Source organism: Neltuma alba, unplaced genomic scaffold, assembly GCF_004799145.2.
Source record: "Neltuma alba isolate B1F8T4 unplaced genomic scaffold, ASM479914v2 tig00003251_pilon, whole genome shotgun sequence".
NCBI classification, from domain to species: Eukaryota; Viridiplantae; Streptophyta; class Magnoliopsida; order Fabales; family Fabaceae; genus Neltuma; species Neltuma alba.
The window spans coordinates 19129-38040 of NW_021633207.1; the positions used below are offsets into that span (position 1 = coordinate 19129).

The 18912-nt window shown below is 32.5% G+C and overlaps 2 protein-coding genes across 2 annotated transcripts; one reads left to right on the top strand and one right to left on the bottom strand.

Moving 5' to 3' along the window:
• The first annotated feature begins 426 nt into the window (after positions 1 to 426).
• LOC114741050 (disease resistance protein RML1B-like) lies at positions 427 to 4164 on the top strand. Its single transcript, XM_028929312.1, has 4 exons — positions 427 to 923; positions 1190 to 2264; positions 2377 to 2676; positions 2767 to 4164. Exons 1-4 carry the CDS (start codon positions 427 to 429, stop codon positions 4162 to 4164), a joined length of 3270 nt encoding a protein of 1089 aa, XP_028785145.1.
• Positions 4165 to 4351: 187 nt separating this feature from the next.
• On the bottom strand, positions 4352 to 7124 carry LOC114741055 (protein Brevis radix-like 3). Its single transcript, XM_028929318.1, has 4 exons — positions 7000 to 7124; positions 6413 to 6790; positions 5496 to 5568; positions 4352 to 4405 (listed from the first exon to the last, which is right to left on the bottom strand). The coding sequence occupies exons 1-4, from the start codon at positions 7122 to 7124 to the stop codon at positions 4352 to 4354; spliced, it is 630 nt and encodes a 209-aa protein (XP_028785151.1).
• Positions 7125 to 18912: the final 11788 nt, after the last annotated feature.

Here is an 18912-nt window from a genome sequence, read left to right on the forward strand (position 1 = left end):
TAAGGCAGGGGAGTTAAACCCAAGGAAACTGGAAATTAACTTGAAGTTCATCAGTAACTAACGTCAGTTTAACGTTTTAGATTAGAGAATAACAACCTATCTTCTTGACTACCAAGTCATAAAGTTGCACTCTTTTGATGATGAAGACCATCAATCCCTCATTCCTGGAAATTGCATGGCATCCACATACGCGCCTACTCGTTAATTAGCCTCACTTATTTGACTCAAAGTCATAAAGTGGCACACTTTTGACTAAAGAATTAATTACATCCTTCAAGGAAATTACTAAGCCTATCAAAACATAACCGCGTAGCCTGTTTCTTCTTCTTCACTCATCTGCATCTTCTGATACTCCGTCTCTGATTCATTTCCAAAAAGTTCTCAATACTACACAGTGCTCTCCCTGCTGCTCAATCAGATAGAGATATGGCCCTTCTTGCTGCTTCATCCTCTTTCTCTGCTCAATCCGTCCCCAAGAAGAATGATGTTTTCATCAGCTTTAGGGGTGAGGACACTCGCTCCAACTTCACCAGCCATCTTTATGATGCTTTCTGCAGAAAACAAATCAGAACCTACATAGACTACCAACTCGTGAAAGGAGATGAGATCTCACCATCACTTCTGCAAGCTATCGAGGATTCATATGTATCAGTGGTGGTGTTATCTGAAAATTATGCTTCTTCGAGATGGTGCTTGGATGAACTCGTCCATATACTCCATTGCAAAAGAGTTCAAGGACAGATTGTTATTCCTGTCTTCTATGGAGTCGACCCATCTCATGTACGCAAGCAGACTGGCCTTTACAAGCAAGCATTTGAGAGATATGAGGGAGATCTCAAGGTTGACCAACACGAGAGGCAAATGTGGAAGGAAGCTCTTAAGGAAACTGCAAACTTAGCTGGTTATGACTCCCGCAAATTTAGGTAATTAATAAATTGATTAATTTTCTTCTATTCACAAGTGATGGCGTTTGCAGAGATTTACGTGATGGATCAAATGATTAAGACATTCTATTCAATTTTTGGTAAACATTTTGAGGTCTTTATCATTTATCATTTATATTTATACACTCTATACAATTTTTTCTCTGTTTACTTATCACTTATCACTTATCATTTGTCTTTAATAAATCAATTTTTTCTGCTTAATTGCGCTTTTCCTGTTTTGCCTTTTATTTTTCTTATGTCAGGGATGAAGCCGAATTGATTCAAAAGATTGTGAAAGACATACTGCAGAAACTGGAACAGAAGTACCCCCCAGCTGAAATAAAAGGACTCATAGGCATTGAGGACAACTGCATAGAGATTGAATTATTGTTGAAAGATGCCAAAACAAAAACCATTGGAATATGGGGCATGGGGGGTATCGGCAAGTCAACCATTGCCAAAACCATATTTTTAAAATATTCTTCCCATTATGATTGTTCTTGCTTCTTGGAAAATGTAAGAGAAGAGTCTAAAAATGGACTTAGTGAATTACGCCGTAAATTTCTCTCTCGTTTGCTAAGGGATGATTTCTTTAGTGATACTTCAACCTCTTTTCTTGAGTCGAGGCTTAGTCGTATGGAGGCTTTTGTTGTTCTTGATGATATCAGTACGGTGGAGCAATTAGAATCTTTGGTTGGAGAACCTTTTTGCTTTGGGCCAAAAAGTAAAGTTCTCATCACAACAAGGGACAAGCATGTGCTTAGCAAAGGAGTTGATGTAATATATAAGGTTAAGAAATTGAAGTTCCATCAATCCCTTGAACTTTTCAGCTTGAATGCCTTCAGCACTAGCTTGCCTATAGTGGGATATGAAAAACTAACAAAAACGGCGGTTGTTTATGCAAAAGGAATTCCATTGGCTTCAAAAATTTTGGGTTCATATCTTTGTGGCAGAAGTAAAGATGAATGGGAGAGTGCCTTAAGAAGTCTTGAGAAGAGTCCACATGAAGATATTCAAAAAGTGTTGAGATTGAGTTATGACGGATTGAATCATGAAGAGAAGAAAATATTTCTAGACATTGCTTGCTTTTTTAAGGGAGAGTTGATCAAATCTGTAATCAGTTTATTGGATAGCTTTGGCTTCAGTGGAGATATTGGTATAGGAAGACTTCATGACAAGGCTCTCATAGACGTGGACCATGGTACACATGTAGAAATGCATGATTTAATACAAGAAATGGGTTTACAAATAGTTCGTGAAGAGTCTATTGACGAACCTGGAAGACGTAGTAGATTATACAATTCTAAAGAAATTTATGATGTTTTAGCTACTAACATGGTAAGAAATTCATACTTTCTTTTCTAACCTATACACTTGTTACTTTATGAATAATGTGAATGTAATTACGATATAATTTACTTACTACAGTTTCTTTACTCTCTTTTTTAAGGGATCAAAGAAACTTGAAGGCATAAAGTTGGATGTTTCTCAAATTAATGATGTACATTTAGAAGCTGACATTTTCAAGAAGATGCCTAATATAAGATTTCTCAAATTTTATTCTGCTTTCGGCATTGGCTCAAGCCATGTGCACCTTCCAGAAGGTCTCAGTTTTCTTCCCAATAAGATGAGGTATCTAGAGTGGCATGGATTCCCTCTTAAATCTCTGAGGTCCACATTTTGTCCTGAAAAACTTGTTAAGCTCTACCTACCCGGTAGCCATTTACAAAAGCTTTGGAAAGGAATGCAGGTATGTATAAAATTATTTGTGTTTCATGTTTTGCATTTAATTGAAACTTGTTGGTGATCTCATTTGAACTGTCTATCTTTGTTGGTATAGGATTTGGTGAGCTTACAAGAGATAGACCTTAGTTATTCCAGACAACTACAAAAGCTGCCAAATCTCTCCAAATGCTTGAATCTCAAAGTGGTACGTCTTCAGGAATGCGAAAGTTTGTGCTCTGTTCATTCCTCAATCTTGTCTCTCGACTCGCTTGTTGAGTTGAACTTAGGTTGGTGCGTGAAACTTAGGAGTCTAAAAAGTAAGTCACATTCACGTTCTCTACGACATATCGCTGTGGTAGGGTGCTCGAGTCTCAAGGAGTTCTCAGTGTCATCGGATGAACTGAGAAGATTGGATTTAGTTGAGACAGGAATTGAAATCTTGCACTCGTCTGTAGCGCGTTCAAGTAAATTGGAAAGGCTCAGTCTTAGTTGCTCAACACTTGTGAAACTTCCCGACCAATTATCTTGCTTGACAAGTTTGACGGTTCTTAATCTTCGATACTGTGAAATGATTGATGATTCGAAGCTACGTATCCTTTTTGATGGCATGTTGTCTTTAAGAGAAGTGATGCTGGATGGGTGCGGTAAAATAATTGAACTCCCCAGTAACACTAAGCATCTTTTAGGATTGGAATATCTTAGCGTCAGGGATTGTAGGGGGCTTCGTTCTTTACCAGAACTCCCACCATCCATTGCAAGACTAGAAGCCGATTATTGCAAGTCGTTGGAAATTGTGTCAACTTGTAGGCCATCAAGTGGTAACCCATTAAGCTTCTCATTCAAGAATTGTGCGCAACTGAATGAACAATCGCTTCACAATATCATGGATGCCGCTGCCTATTCTATACGTTATTTTTTATTGCACAAAGATGAGGATGACATAGATCCTTATTGGATTGAAGATGAGGACATAGGTCCTCGTGGGATTTGTGTTCCCGGAAGCAGAGTACCAGAGTGGATCAAATACAGGGCAGCGCAAAGCTACATAATTGTTGAACTCCCTCCACTTTCAGACTCAATGCATTTCTGCTTCTGCGTTGTAGTTGATATTGACTCAGAAAGTGACTGGTTATATCACAAGTTGGAATGCTCATGCTACTTGGAAGGTTTTAATTCGACGCATTCAGTATACGGACTGCTTGATAGAGATTTGGAATCTGGTCATGTTTTTATATGGGATGATCCCTTCATATCTAGAGAGATGATGGATGAAATTAGAAGAAGAAGAAATCAACAGTTGTTCGCTAACATGCAGCTTTTCTTTGTATTCTCTACACTAACTCCTGATCATATTGTCCATAGCGAAACGATCAAAGAATGCGGGGTGTGGCCAGCATCTGTCTCAGAATGTCGGAAATTTGTTGAGCAAATGGAAATTGAGAGGAAAAGGAAGAGGCCTCGGGATGTTGAAGAGCAACAACCAACACTTCGGTTTAAAAAAAAAGGAGTTTGATGAGGATACTCATGCCAACACATGTCCTCCTATTGATGAAATGGATACTCTCCTTTGAGAGTGGATGTAACTCGAACTCCCTTCTTTATTCTTTAGGCAAGTGAGCTCTCTCTCTCTCTCTCTCTCTCTCTCTGTGTGATTGTTTTATCTCTCTATTAGGCTTCTATTTCTGCATTTTCCTCATGAATTAAGGGTACTTATTCTTGACCACTTCTTGAGCTTGGCAAACAGTGGGGGCGGACTATGAAACATGATAACAAAAGGAAAAAAAAGGACAAATTCGATTGAACTTTGGTTAGATGGCAGAAGTGAGCACTAAGTTATATAAAGAAGGATTTGAAAATCTATTTTGAAAAGGAAAAAGAACTAATAAAGCAAGTAAAGTAAGACTGTCTTTTATTCGCTAAGTCGCTAGGCTACTTTTCATACTTGAACAATTTAATTCTAATTAAACTAGCCTCTAGCGTAAGATTCCTAGTTAAAGCGGTTCATTGGTATTTTTGGAGGAATTTGGTAGATGAAAGAAGAAGAAGAAATAAGGAAAAATAGGTTAAAAATAAATTATTATATAATTAAATATCTTAGCCAGCATAGGTCAAAGCACTGAGTTATGACCGGTGTAGGTCAACAATTTAAAATTAGGGGGAGAAAATTGAACATAATTTTGGGTTTGAGGATATTTTTTGAAGCTTACTCACATAAACTCACATTTCCAGATGTTTACTAATTATTCGGTCCCTTTATCCTCAAGTTTCTAATTTTACATTTTATTTTCTTCATAAATCAAAAACAAGTGTTTAGCCTATAATTTGTTTGTCTATTGAGTTAGGCATGAAAGCATGTGCTGAATGGTTTGAAATTACAACAAACCGAATACACAACCTCCTACTTGCAAGAAAACATTCATATCTCTGGGTTACAATGTTATTGGCACTATTTTATTTACCTGATATTAGGAAAATTGAACTTATTCTGCATCAAGAATCTCATTCCTAGAAGCACTTTGTTTAGATTCCTCTTAAAGGTTTGCAAGTTTTGACGTTAAAATTCATTCGGCCAATTTTATTTTTATTTGCTTCTTTCTCTTGACGGAAGTGATTCTTGATTCTGTCAAAATAGATTGTCTTCAATTGTACATTCTGATTAATATAGCGTTTGAGAATATTAATCTTCTTCTTCTTGTGTCACACTCTCACAGGTGAAGTTTCAGGCAAGGGAAAGGAGAAGCATGAGGAGAAATTGAGAATTTAATATAGCTTTTGCTAGTTACTAGCATGCTTTATGGACATAATATTGTATAATTGGGTTGTTTTGTTGATAATTTGAAGTACAATATTTGCATCTTTAGGATGTAAACAACTCAACTGAGGATGCTGTAGATTTGGTCTTCGGATCTTGCCAGTTCTGTGTTTTCATTCGATAAAAAGCGTTTCAATTGAAGATGTTGCTGACATAAGTAGTATCCTATGGCTATTATTAGCAAAACTTTCTATTTTCATTTCATAAAAAAAGGGATATATAGTTTATTTTATCACTCATCATATTATAATTTCATTCTAGTTATCATTTTTATATTATTTTTCAGGACACGAGATAATTCCAAGACTATAAAATCAACAGTTGTAAGCTGTGAGTTTAGTCGCATCCCCCCACCCCCCTAATTTCCACATTTTTTTCCTCCTTAATTTCTCTAGAATTTTCTCCATATTTTTCTCTTCGTTCTAGATTTTTACCCCCTCTAACAGAAGCTACAATGGCGGTAAAATATGAAATTTCCAACATATCAATCAACATTTTAAGACGTACATCAAATAGATCATTCATTAACTTAACAGAGTTGCCTATGTAACCCAACATGCCCTCAGATGGAATATCAGTGACTGACTTGGTCATTTGCCATAGCTTTGAGTCTGCTCCTAACAAGCTCTGCTTCAAAATGGTAAGCTTCTTATGCTAATAAATAAACTCGTTTTTTATTTTTCCGCGTGAAAACTCGCCAAGTCAGCCATATATTTCCAAACAGGTCGAGATACTGAATCATGCTGTCAATTCTAATAAGATTTTGCTCCCAGAACTGACATCAAGATCTTTTTGATATACTTCCTCAAAAATCAGGACAAGTTAATGATAACTGGGAACTGATACGGATAGATTGTTTATGATATGAAGTTTAATTTGAAGTATAGGACGTTGGTCCCAAAAAAAAAAAAAAGTTAAGTCTAGGACAACAAACAGCAAGACAATGTACCTGAACCGTAATCGTTTCAGATCATTCCCACCTTGAGGCAACGAAACGAAAGTGATAAGCACGCCAGGCTCTACTTGAGCAACCCATTCCTTGGGCTCATCCTCCTCCATGAACACCACCGACTCAGTCCGGCCACTCACCGACGCCGGCGTTCCTTCCCCGCTAGAGAGCCCCTTCAGTCTCGCCTCCATCTCCTTTCCCCAAAGCCTTGGGATTGAGTTGGAGCTACCAGTACTTTTGTACGCCCAGTGAAATCTCGCTGATTCTGAAGCCATATCAGAATCAGCATAGTTATGGTTCCTGTTACCATTTGAAGATCCTGAACAGGGCTTGCAATTTCTATATGCCCCAGAAGCCTTCACCGCCATGTCCTTGATCCAAACATCAAATTTGTATAAAATCGCCAACAAAAATATATATTGGGTTCAGCACTGGATTGAAATTTCAAGAACTAGAGAATGGAACAGAAACCACTAGCTCCGAAAGTGTATTTTTCGGGTGCCATTAAGAGCTTCAAGAAAAATTTAAAAAAACGAAGAATTACAAGATTCAAGAGTTGAAATTTTCGGACCACTTAATAAATTACCTGCGCTGTGAGGGCCTTAATGGCCTGCTTGGTGCTGGGTGTATCCGCAGCTTCTTCGTGCTCATCTTGTTGGGGAAGAGATCTCTTGTCATTACGCTGCTTGGAACACGCAATGCAGGTCAACATTTCTGATCTCCTTTCTAGAAAAAGATTTTGATATCACCCTTCAGATATCAAAATTATGATTAATGGGTTGCCACGAAGCCAGCTCTCAGTCAAAAAAGGAAAACACTTTAGCAGAGCCAAACAAATTGAAGATCTGGGTCAACTTGATCGAATCGAGAAAACTCCACGGCTGCTCTGAACCAAAGCACTATGCCATTGAAGTTGAAACCAGCAAACCAAAGAGAGAGATGCTGATGAGGGAAAGACTAATATGATCTATGAAATATTAAAATATACTAATCAAAGGAGTTAAAACTGAAGCATAAAACAGCAATGTCAAAACTTTTCAACGGAGTAGAGCGGGAGAGGATTTGGGTGCTCATCAGGATTTGAACCGTCCAGATCCGATCTGGACGGTTCAGATTTTATTTTATTTTTATTTTTTATTTTTAAAAATAATTATTTTAATAGGTATAGAATAAAAAATAAAAATAATCTTTTAACTATCATACTTTTAAAAAATAATTTTTTCTATTTTAAAATAATTATTTAAAAAATTAAATCTTGGAGAGAGTGACAAGGGAGGGACGGAAGATGAACGTTAGGACTTGGGGAATAAAAGATGTAGCAAGTTTCAAGGCGAGATTTGTGAGGGATTTCGGATCGAAACGCTGTAAAAATCAAATTCCCCCCCCCCCCCTCTTTTAGCTGCAGCAGTAAAAATCTCTCTCCTCTCGCTCCTCTCAAATGGCTAACCCCCCTATTCAGATTTTGGTTCTCCACCATTTCACTCTAGTGAGTTGCATTTATAGTGCAGGCTGGCTAGGGTGGCCTAGAAGCATGACACTTCAAAAGAATGGAGCTACTGTGCAAATTTGATTATGTGATGGACTTTGTGAAAATGAAATAAAAAGGAAGGAAGACAAGAAAAAGACAAGATGTGAGTGAGGTTCTGTATTCCCTCGGCTGATCAGCTGCATTCTTTCCTCTTTATCTTTTATAGGTCATGCAGAGGTCTGCACAGAATCCAAATCCGTAAATTAGGATCGGGCGCATTCTGTATTTACTGGCTTTCTCATGGCAAGGATTAGTATGAATTGAATGGTTTGGATATTGAGCCAGATAAGTTCATGCATGTATTTAATTTTAATTGAGGGTGCTAATAAAATTAATATATTTGTTATTTTATACATTAAAATTTTATATTGAATTTTTTTAAAAAAATTGTTACTAAGAAGTGTTATAATTTAACATTTAAATATTTTTTATTATAACTAAGGTATGTGTATGGTGTTTGCTTGGCTAGAAGTTCCGACAATTTAACACTAAATATTCAATCTTAATGAGTATTGAATTTAAATTAATTAATAACTATCAATATATCGCCATAGTATTTATTAAGCAAATATATAATTGTTAATAATAATGTGTCAGGATAATGGTTGTACTCCATAATATTTAAAGAAAAAACTATCCCTCAATGATGTTATTTTGTATTAACAATTAAAAATTAAAAAAAAATGTTTGAACCGGACGACTAAGCGTTGGTTTTTACAATATGATAGGGTGAAATTGTACACATCTAACATTTCAAAATTTCAAATACTACAAAAATATATTTTCATTTATTTTTCAAATATTGTCAATTATTATTAAAGTATAATAAACAATACTGATTTGAAATTTTAAAATTTAAAGATTTTTTTTTGAAATTCTCCCTTGTACATAACTCCCCACTTTATGTTATATATAAACTTTGAAACTTTAAAATAAATTTCCTAAATTTTTATATGTATGCTGATACTTTTTTTACTAGTAAATTTGTTGATCATTTATCCACGCATATATTAAAGTTTAGGGAATTTATATACACAAATCAAAGTCCGAAGAGATTATGTACACATAAAAATATAATATTAAAGGGCACATTATTGAATGTTAGGATTTATCTATACAAAGTTAAAAGTTTATGTAGATTTATTATTACGTTTTAAAGATAAGAGAAATTATTTGTATATGATTTAAAGTTGAGAGAAGTTTGATGTAATTTGACCTTTTGATAATCATGTAAAGTTCAGAGCAATTTTAACAGTAAAGGCAAAAAAGAAAAAAAGAGCAATTTTAACAGTAGACCACTAATTGAGTTCGATTTCACTAGTTAATAAAAAATATAAAAAATAAAAAGCTTATAAAAAATAAAAATAAAAAATTATACAAAAATGTACTCTTCTGATTCTATTTATAAGACATTTTCAGTATGTTTTATACAGATCAAGAAAAACCTTAAATTTCATTAACTCTTATTTAAAATACTACTATAACAACTTTTCAACTTTATTCCTATTTAATATACATTATACCTTATGTAAATAAAATCAACATAATAATAAATGAAAGATAAAATCGTACATTTATATAAAAAGTTTTTCTTGATGCCTTATAAATAGAACTAAACAATATCTTCTCTCAATTCTATAAATAGTACTAAATGAGTATTTATTTACAAATAATGCTGCTGTGTTTTCACACTCCACAATATACATACACCTCTCATTAATAGGCCCACTCCTTTTTAAATGCTCATTATTTCTGTTTTTTCTATCACTTTCTGAGTTATTCTTTTTATATTTCTCTTCAACGGGTCTTGAAATTGTTGTAAAGAATTTATATGTATGGCATGAAAGTTAGAACTTTTTTTTTTTTAATGTTCTTGCCCTTAACAAGAGAAGCAATGTTGATATTAATATAATATATAAAATTCATTTAAAGCTATAATATCTAAAAAATTATAAATGGTAAACAGAAATATTAATTACAAACTAAAAGTGATATTGAGAACTTAAATGTCCTATTTGCGATGAAAACTCTTAAATATTTAATTATTCAATTGGTTCTTTTTCACAAGAGACAATTAACTGAATCATGTTAATTACAAAATTGATTAAAATTAATTGAAAACAGTGAGAAATTAACCCCAAAAAAAATGGAGATAACCTCAAAATATCTCTCATGAATACAGACAAGTCATACTTGCGACTAATTTTTCAAAATACAATTGTGGAAAGCTTAATTAACATTAATTCAATCTGTTTTTTTTTTTCCGGCCAACAACGTTAATTCCGTCTTTTAAAACTATATGACTATTGTTATTCATTTCTTTTCATACCATACACCCAAACTCCCTTCCCTTCCCTTGTTTCATTACACCTGTCATTTAAGACTTTTTGCACACAAATTAAGAAATGCAATAAATATAAGATATTATCGCAAAAATTGCCCCTCATTCAATGCCTCTAAAAATAAATATAAGATATTATTTGATTTTTATTTTGATCTTAGATATAAGATTCCAGTCCACTTTATTTCTTAAATTTATGTATTTTTTTCTAAGATAGTCCTTCTAAGAATAGTAATCTAACCAATACACTTAATTAGTAAGGATATTTTAGAAAAGACACTACATATTTATTACAAATAACTTACTTAACTTCTTTCCTTAATTTCTTCAAATTAATCAATTAGCTCTTATAATTAGAATATAAGATAGTACAATAATAATACTCCCTCCGTTCCTTATTATAAGAGACAAATAACCGAAGTACGTTGATCAAAAAAACAGTTAAAGTTAGTTAAGAACAATTAATGTATAAAAAGTATAATTTTTTTTCTAAAAATGCCCTCATTAATAAGGAGAGAGAGCATGAGAAAGAACAATTAAATTATTAAAAGAAAGAGAAGTGGAAGGGAGAGAGAGTGTGAGTTGGAGATAATAAATATGGGTAAAATAGTAAATCAACACAAAAAAGTAGAGACAACTTGTAAGTGTCTCTTATATATAGAAACATGACATAAGCATCAAGTGTCTCTTATAATAAGGAACGGAGGGAGTAGTAAGTTATTCCAAAAATATTTTCCTTAAAAAAGAAGGAGTACTATACTATGTATGAATGGCGTGGTGAGCTCAGTAAGAATAACTCGAGCAGAACTGATTTCAATGACGCGATACGTGCGGCACTGGCAGAGAAAATGGAGGGGAAGGTGTGGTTGCGTAGGAGCGCCACCCGCGCCACCCTATGAGTGGGCTACAAACAAGGCGCAGCAAAAGGCATTCACATGACAAACATTAAACAGAGACAGATAATAGCACAGACTTGTTTTCGCTTTAGCTCCTTCCATTCCTTCCTTCATTCCCTTTCTTTCTTCAGCCCCCCGTGCGCTTCTTTTCTTCCCTTCTTTTTCCTTTTTGTGTTTTTCCTCTTATTCTCTTTTTATTTTCTTCTAATTTTTATTGTGACATGTTTATTGTAAAATCCATTATGAATTTTATTTGCAACAAATTTTTCCTTTTCGTCTGTTGAAAATCTAATGAAAAAACGCCAATAGAGTTTCTTCTTAATTACTATTTGGCATTGTCCCAAGGAAAAATGACAGAAAAATAATTCATAAATTTCAAAATGTCTAAATAGTCACTTAAATAAGTAGAATTTCAGTTTAGATATAAGTAACTAAATTGGGATATGTAAATTTGCTAAAATAATAATATTGCCCCTTTTTAAAACAAAAAAAATACCAAGCACCTTCACCGGTTGGCCAATAGCTGATAATTATTTTTTTGGGAATTTTTATAATTATAGTAATAAGGTTAACAAGTTCTTTAACGCTGCTAAGAAGTTCAACATATAGTACTTAATAATAGGTTTTTTTAGAAAAATTCAAAAAGTGACATCTTTAAAACTTCAGTAATGTGGTTAATAAGCTCTGTAACGCAATTAACAAGTTGATATATTAGCTAATAACAAATTTTTCAGGAAATTCAAAAAGTGATATTTTTATAATTTTAATGACATGGTTAACACATTCTTTAACGTTATTAACAAGTTCGATGTAGGAGTTAATAACAATTTTTTTAAAAAATTTAAAAAGTGACATGTTTGCAATTTTAGTAATAAAATAAGTCATGTAGCGATATTAACGAGCCTCGTAGTGCCATTAACAAAATTTCCCTACAAAGGTTAATGTTTTTAATATTCGCTCCCTATGAAAATTGCACATCAAAATTTTTTTCATTTAGCAGGCCATCACTATTGTTATGAGAATTGTTAATGGTATTATAAGAATTGTTAATATTGTTATATAACTTGTCAACTGAACTAATAAAGCTGTAAAAAATTACTTTTTGAATTTCTTAAAAAACTTGTTACTAACTAATATGTCAAATTTGTGAATAGCATTATAAGGCTTGTTAACTATGTTATTGAAGTTATAAAAATGTTACTTTTTAATTTTTTTAACTTATTTTTAATCATTATATCGAACTTGTTAATAACATTAAAAAATCTATTAATTATATTACTAAATTTACAAAAATTCAAAAAAGAAAAGTTGGTCCACCTGGATTTTGGCAACTGTCATTATCATCGGTGCTCTGGTGACTAGCTGGCAGGTGAGGATGCTTGATTTTTATTTAAAAAAATGACAATATAATTATTTTAATATATTTGCTTATTTAAAAGATCATTTAGGAATTTTGAAATTTAGGAATATTTTTTTGTCTACAATTTTTTTTAATTATTGTTGCCATTGTAATAGGGTGCTAATAAGCAGCCGTTAAAATAAGAACAAGAGAAAAAGGAGTGGTGTGTCGATCACGTGCGGAGTCAAACAAGTTGTCTCTACTTATTATTTTCAACTGAACCGAACCCGAAGCCCCAGGCCGTGTGTGTGTGCGTGTGTGTGTGTGTGTTGTGCGTCTTCTTGTTGTAGCTTCTGATCCTTTTCAAGTCACACAGTCACATTTCTTTCAATTATTTCTCCTTCGTACAATTAGGGGCTCAGCCCCCTATTTAGTTCCCCACATGCTCCTTCTTTTTCCTTTAATTTTAATTTAAATTCTTTCCAATATTAAAAAAAAAAAAGTAAATCCATGGCACTTGTTTGGTTATAAGAACATCTCCAAAAGGTTAAAGGTAGGACATCATTTTGAATTTAAAAATTACCACAAAAAAAAAAGAATGACCTTATATTATTTGAAAAGGAAAAAACAGTAATATTTGTCTGATTTCATTGATTAATATCGAGGTCTTCCGAATCTCCATACACGTAATCCTGTGTGAATTATTAGTAAACTCTGATGTGATCATATAATAAGCCAAGTGGTTATTATTAATTTATTATCATACCGTTGTTTGGTTATAATAATAATCCAAATCGTTGAGATCTTATAAATGCAAGTTGTCGTGTAATTTTTTTTTATAAAAAAAATAATCAATATGAAATAAAATGATATTTTAGATATTTAATTTGCATTAAAAAATTTAAATGTATGGAGATCTTTTCCTCGCTGAATGTCCGGCGACAAGACGAGATGAGGACATATTTGACCAGCATAAAATATACGTGATTATAGTGATTTTGGTATATCAAATTCTATTTTGGAATCAATCAATATCAAATGACGTTATATTTTAAATATTAAATCAACATTTAAAAATATTTTAGACACATGTAAAACATATATTTGGAATAATATTTATATGTTGATTATATCCCCGGACCTGGATCCTTAAATTGAATTAGAGCTATAACCTTGCTAGCAGGGATTTAGAAAAAAAATTGGAAATAAATTCGTTATTACAAATTTAATTGATAAATAATTTATAGGATGATTGATTGCATAAGGGAAGATTAATTGCATACAAAAGAAAGTAAGTTGCACAAAAAAAAATTATTTGGACAAAACATTATTTAGATATAAGAAATTAGTTTGCATATAGAAAAAATGACTTGCATATAAAAAAAATTTATTTGTATAAAAAAATTGAGTTGCAAATCTCACAAAAAAGATTATTGTACACAAAAAATGATATATTGCACATGAAAAAAGTTAAATTACATACAATAGAAACTAAGTTATACAGAATTCTTATGTCTCATTTACTAATTAAATTTTTAGTGATAGATTTTTCCTCAATTTTTTCCAAGAATTTATGAGCAAGACTGATGGGAGTAGTAAAAAGAGATAGAAGGATACGCGCGAATTGAGAATATTGATCGGAAAAGTCCCTCATAAATTTAATCAAAATTCTCACTCTTAATTATTCTTATTGGATGATTAAAAATCTAAAAATATTCTACTATTTTTCACCATTTGAAAAGATCGCACAGGAAAACATTTGTAAATTGACTTTGTGAGATATATCAGCACAAGTTATTCAAAACAAAACTTAAAATGAAGCACCTCGCCTGATTTTATGCTATTTACAAAGTTACTTCTAATATGTTTTATTAGAATAAAAAATCTTAAACTTTATTAACTTTATTCTAAAATTTAACTATAAACTTTTCAAAAAAAATCTACACAATAGTAAAATAATATATTCATACTAAAAATTTAATGATATAACCTATAAATAAGACAAAAAAAAATCTTATGTCTCCTTCCTCTAAGTATGACCAAGGAAGTAGTATTTTTTTTATTTCCAAATAATGAGTTTCAATTGGAGCTTTTCAAAAATTTGTTCAGTATGCATCTCTTTTAAAAGGATATATCCTTATATCCAAAGATTAAGCCCTTGCTTTTTTGGGTTGCCTCGTGTTCCTATCATTTGCATCACTGAAAAAGAGGAGAAAAGAAAAGGTGAGGGGGAAAACAAAGTACTCAACTTCAAAGCATGAAATTGTGAAAATTATATACTATAAAAATATTAGTTCTTGTTTTCGTATAGTCAATAGAAAACAACGGATATAAGTAACTTGATCTAAATTTTTTTTTCCTTCGTAATATACAATGTTTTATGTGAAGTTGTGGACTGTGGAGCGTTAATTTTTTCACCACGTATTTCTAGTTAATCCTTACCCTTCCTAACTAGTTAGCCTCTTCTGAATTCTAATGGATGCTTTTATGCTTTTTATTGAAGGTAATTTTGATATTTTACAAAAAAAACTAATTTTATTAACTCATGTAAAACTATTATTACATACTTATAATATAACCTCTTATTTCTTTTCTTTTTTTCTTTTTTTGCCGGCACGTACTTATAATAGAACTGGAGGAAGCAAGATGCAATAATTAGGAAAACGTGGGAGACATTCATGTACCAAGGAAGGCTTTCTAGTTTATACTGAGATTGGCATGTTTTGTGGTGCATTTACGTACAATTACGATCCGTGCATTTGTACCTAAAAGCAAGGATTACTTAAGAGTTAATCTTTCTTTTTTGAAAAATAGTAACAAAGATCTTAATTTAATGATGAAGATTATGAAGAGAAAAGGGAAAAAGATGAAAAGTCTTTGTACTGTGGATCTGAGTTCCACAAGGGCCTCAAATTCTGCGATTTTGTCACATTTTGCAAAGTAAGTTCTGATCCAATTTTGCTAACCAAAAAGGCAGCACTTAACTCTTTCCTAAAAGAATCATAATCCCCCTTAATCTTATGCCAAAGCTTTGCATCTATATCCGATTTAAACAGGACAGGTTTACTTTTTCTAAAGTATAATATTCCAACTTTTGTAGAATCTAACTGAGATTGTGTGATTCTTTTCTATTTTCCTAAAGATACACAAATATTCTCTAATATAAAAAAGATGCTGTAAAATTTATTTTCATTTTTTAAAGTTTTTGTAACCAATATATCCAACATTAAAGCATATTAGACTTTGATCATTTAGATTCAAGTCAAGTTGGAGCCAAAATAAAGATGATTTTAAACTAAGTCAAACCTCAAATAGAAGTAATTTTGTCAAAAATATTTTCTATATTCGTATAAATTTAAACACGAGATCTCATGTTTAAACAATTATAGTTATTTTTATTGGGATCGATATGTGATAATAAAGCATTTTTCCCCTCCTTTGACGAAAATAAAGCCATGTATGATGTGCATTAAAATATGCGCCTGCCTTCAACTTCCATAGGACAACATGGGGTGATAGACTAGGGCTTACTTAAGGCACTTTAAGCTCTGGTGAAGAAGAAGGGAAGAATAAAGTGAGAAACAACCCTTTATTTCTTTTTCATGGTGAAAAACACTTTCTTTAATTTCCTTGTTTTTTAAAAATTATTTTCATACCAAGCTCTGCATTGCTTGATTCCATAATTAAATATTTTATGCGAATTCTTACATCCTAAGACATATTAATACCTTTTAAATCAGATGCATCCCAGAATTTAAAGTTATAGATAACACTATTGTTTGGTGATGACTATATTAAAATCACAAGGTGTTACCCTTTTTGTCAATTTGAAACTTAAAGAAAAAAATATTTAATTTTTTTTATTTTTTATTAGTTAAATATGCTAAATTTATTTTCCATCTGCATGCCCCATCCTCTCATTTTTATACATGACAACATAACTTAATTCAAAAGGCATATTAGAGTATTGTCCTAAAAAAGGCATGTTAAAGTAATAAAGTCGAACTTGATTCTCCATTTAATCATCCTTTAGCTTTCTTTTTGGTTCATATAGAAATGATTAAATTAATGATTCCATTACTTCATCAAAAAATAAATTATGATTCCATTTTTTTTATACCCTAGCTTAATTTTCTTTCAAGGGGTTCATCCGATCCCCTCAACTTTAAACTATGCCGATAATTTTTTAAATTTTCAAAATTTGACAATGGACACCCATAATGAGTTAATTGATAATAATAACTTATTTTCCTATATAAGTAAAAAATATATTATCACAAATATTATATTTTGACAAGTTATAACAAAAAAAATAAAAAAAATTTATAGGCAACTTTCAAAAATTAAAAAGTTGCTTGCATATCTTTATCTTTACTTTATCTTTTTTTTTCTTTCAAAAAACCAAAAAGTTAAGCATAACAATTCTGGCTAGTTTGGAGGGAGGAAAACTCAAAAACATACATGTGTTAATTTTAAAAGAAATGTATTCATCACGAGATTAGGTCTAGCGAAAATAATTGATTTTTGTTAGAAGAAATATCCACATTTAATATCCAATACTTATGTCTAGCGCAAAAAAATGGATTCATGTGCGGTAAGGAACCGGATCCTCTCAGAAATCATTTTCTCAGCGGCCCTCAGAAGCCTAGAATCCTGTCTGTTTAAATGATCTAAAAGCCCACATTACGCCAAGTCGTGCAAATGGTATTAGCTCAGTGGGTCCCACGAAACACTGGCATTGTCTTCAACCTTGGGCTTGGCTTCGTTCTCCTCGGTCGACTCCCACCCTTAGTGAACAACCATCTCCTGCATTTCCACGCCTTCCATGGCTGTTCCGTCTCCCACCTCTATTTTTCACTGCATATCCTCATCCTCCATTTTTCTTTAATATATATATATATATATATATATCCTCTCATCACTGCATCCCAAAACAAAACAAGACTGAGCAAAAGCTAATGATTCCCTCCTTAACCTTGAAATAATATAACATTGGTCACTAAACTCTGCATGTACGAAAATAGTTTGGTTACCTTTGAGTAGTGAACACTATGAGTGAGAATGGTGGGAGAGGGCGAAAGTGGGTTCAGTTTTAAATCATTACCGACATAGACATTTACATATTCTTGATCTGGTTTCACACTTTTCACAAATATTTTAATGGGGAACAATAATAATATTGTGCTCTTCACTTTTTTTCCAGTTTTCCCTTGCTATATATGATGTTATAGTTTTAGGTATACTGATACTATTATTATATGCTACCACCTCAAATGTTGTAGGGAATCAAACTCCTGACATAAGAATAGGAGGATGAGGATAAGCAGTGAAAAATAGAGGTGGGAGATGCGGTAGATGGCTGTTTACCAAGAGGTGGGAGTCGGAAGAGAAGAGAGAAGCCGGGCCCCAGGTTGAAGACGACGCCGGTGTTTTGTGGGACCCACTGAGCTGACATCTATTTTCATGGCTTAGCGTAATGTGGGCTTTTAGATCATTTAAACGGACAGGATTCTAGGCTTCTGAGGGCCGCTGAGAAAATAGCTTCTGAGGGGATCCGGTTCCGTGCGGTAATTGACAAGTATTTTGTTTGGTGTGCTTACTTAATGATCAAAACTTGAAAGCCAGGCAATCATTATAGGGAGATCAAATGGAAGCAGCATATAAATGTAAGCAATTGACCAATTAAGTTAGCGTAGAAGGGAGATTAATTAATAATGATAATAATTTAAATTAATTTGGGTATGAGTGAGGATGAATAAATTGATAGATAATGATAGCAGTGGACCATAAGTCACTTGCCTCAAACCAAAAAGGAATGGAAAGATGTGTGATTGCTTTATGTTATGTGTGCAAGTCTCCATGATAATTTACATTACATTTCATTATATATATATATATATATATATATATATATTTATACAGGAAGAGCATGTGAAGGCACTTTGATGTGAGAGCAAAAGAATGATGATAGTACTTTAATTGGGAGCTTCAATCATTTCTGCCCATGATTCAACAAGCAATGAAATTTCATTAACTAATGATCCAATATAGGTAAATGACTAATATTACGTCCGTTTTGGGAAGAAATCATTAAACAAATCATTTAATTTTTCTTAATTAATTACCCTTTTCCGGGGATGGTTTCGTTCATGGATAAGGATGAGCAAAATAGGATTTTTTAGGGTGAAAATACTGTTAAATGAGCTGACTTCATATTCGTTCAATTACACAAAAGCTGCTTTGTTTATGGTTAAATTTGGATCCCCGACTCAAATGCAACGTCTAAATAATTTGAAATCATAACTAAATTATATAAACAACTCAAGCCTCACGAAATGCATCATAAAAACCTCCACTGAATAGTCAAACTGTTCGGTTTAGCTAAACTTTCAAATC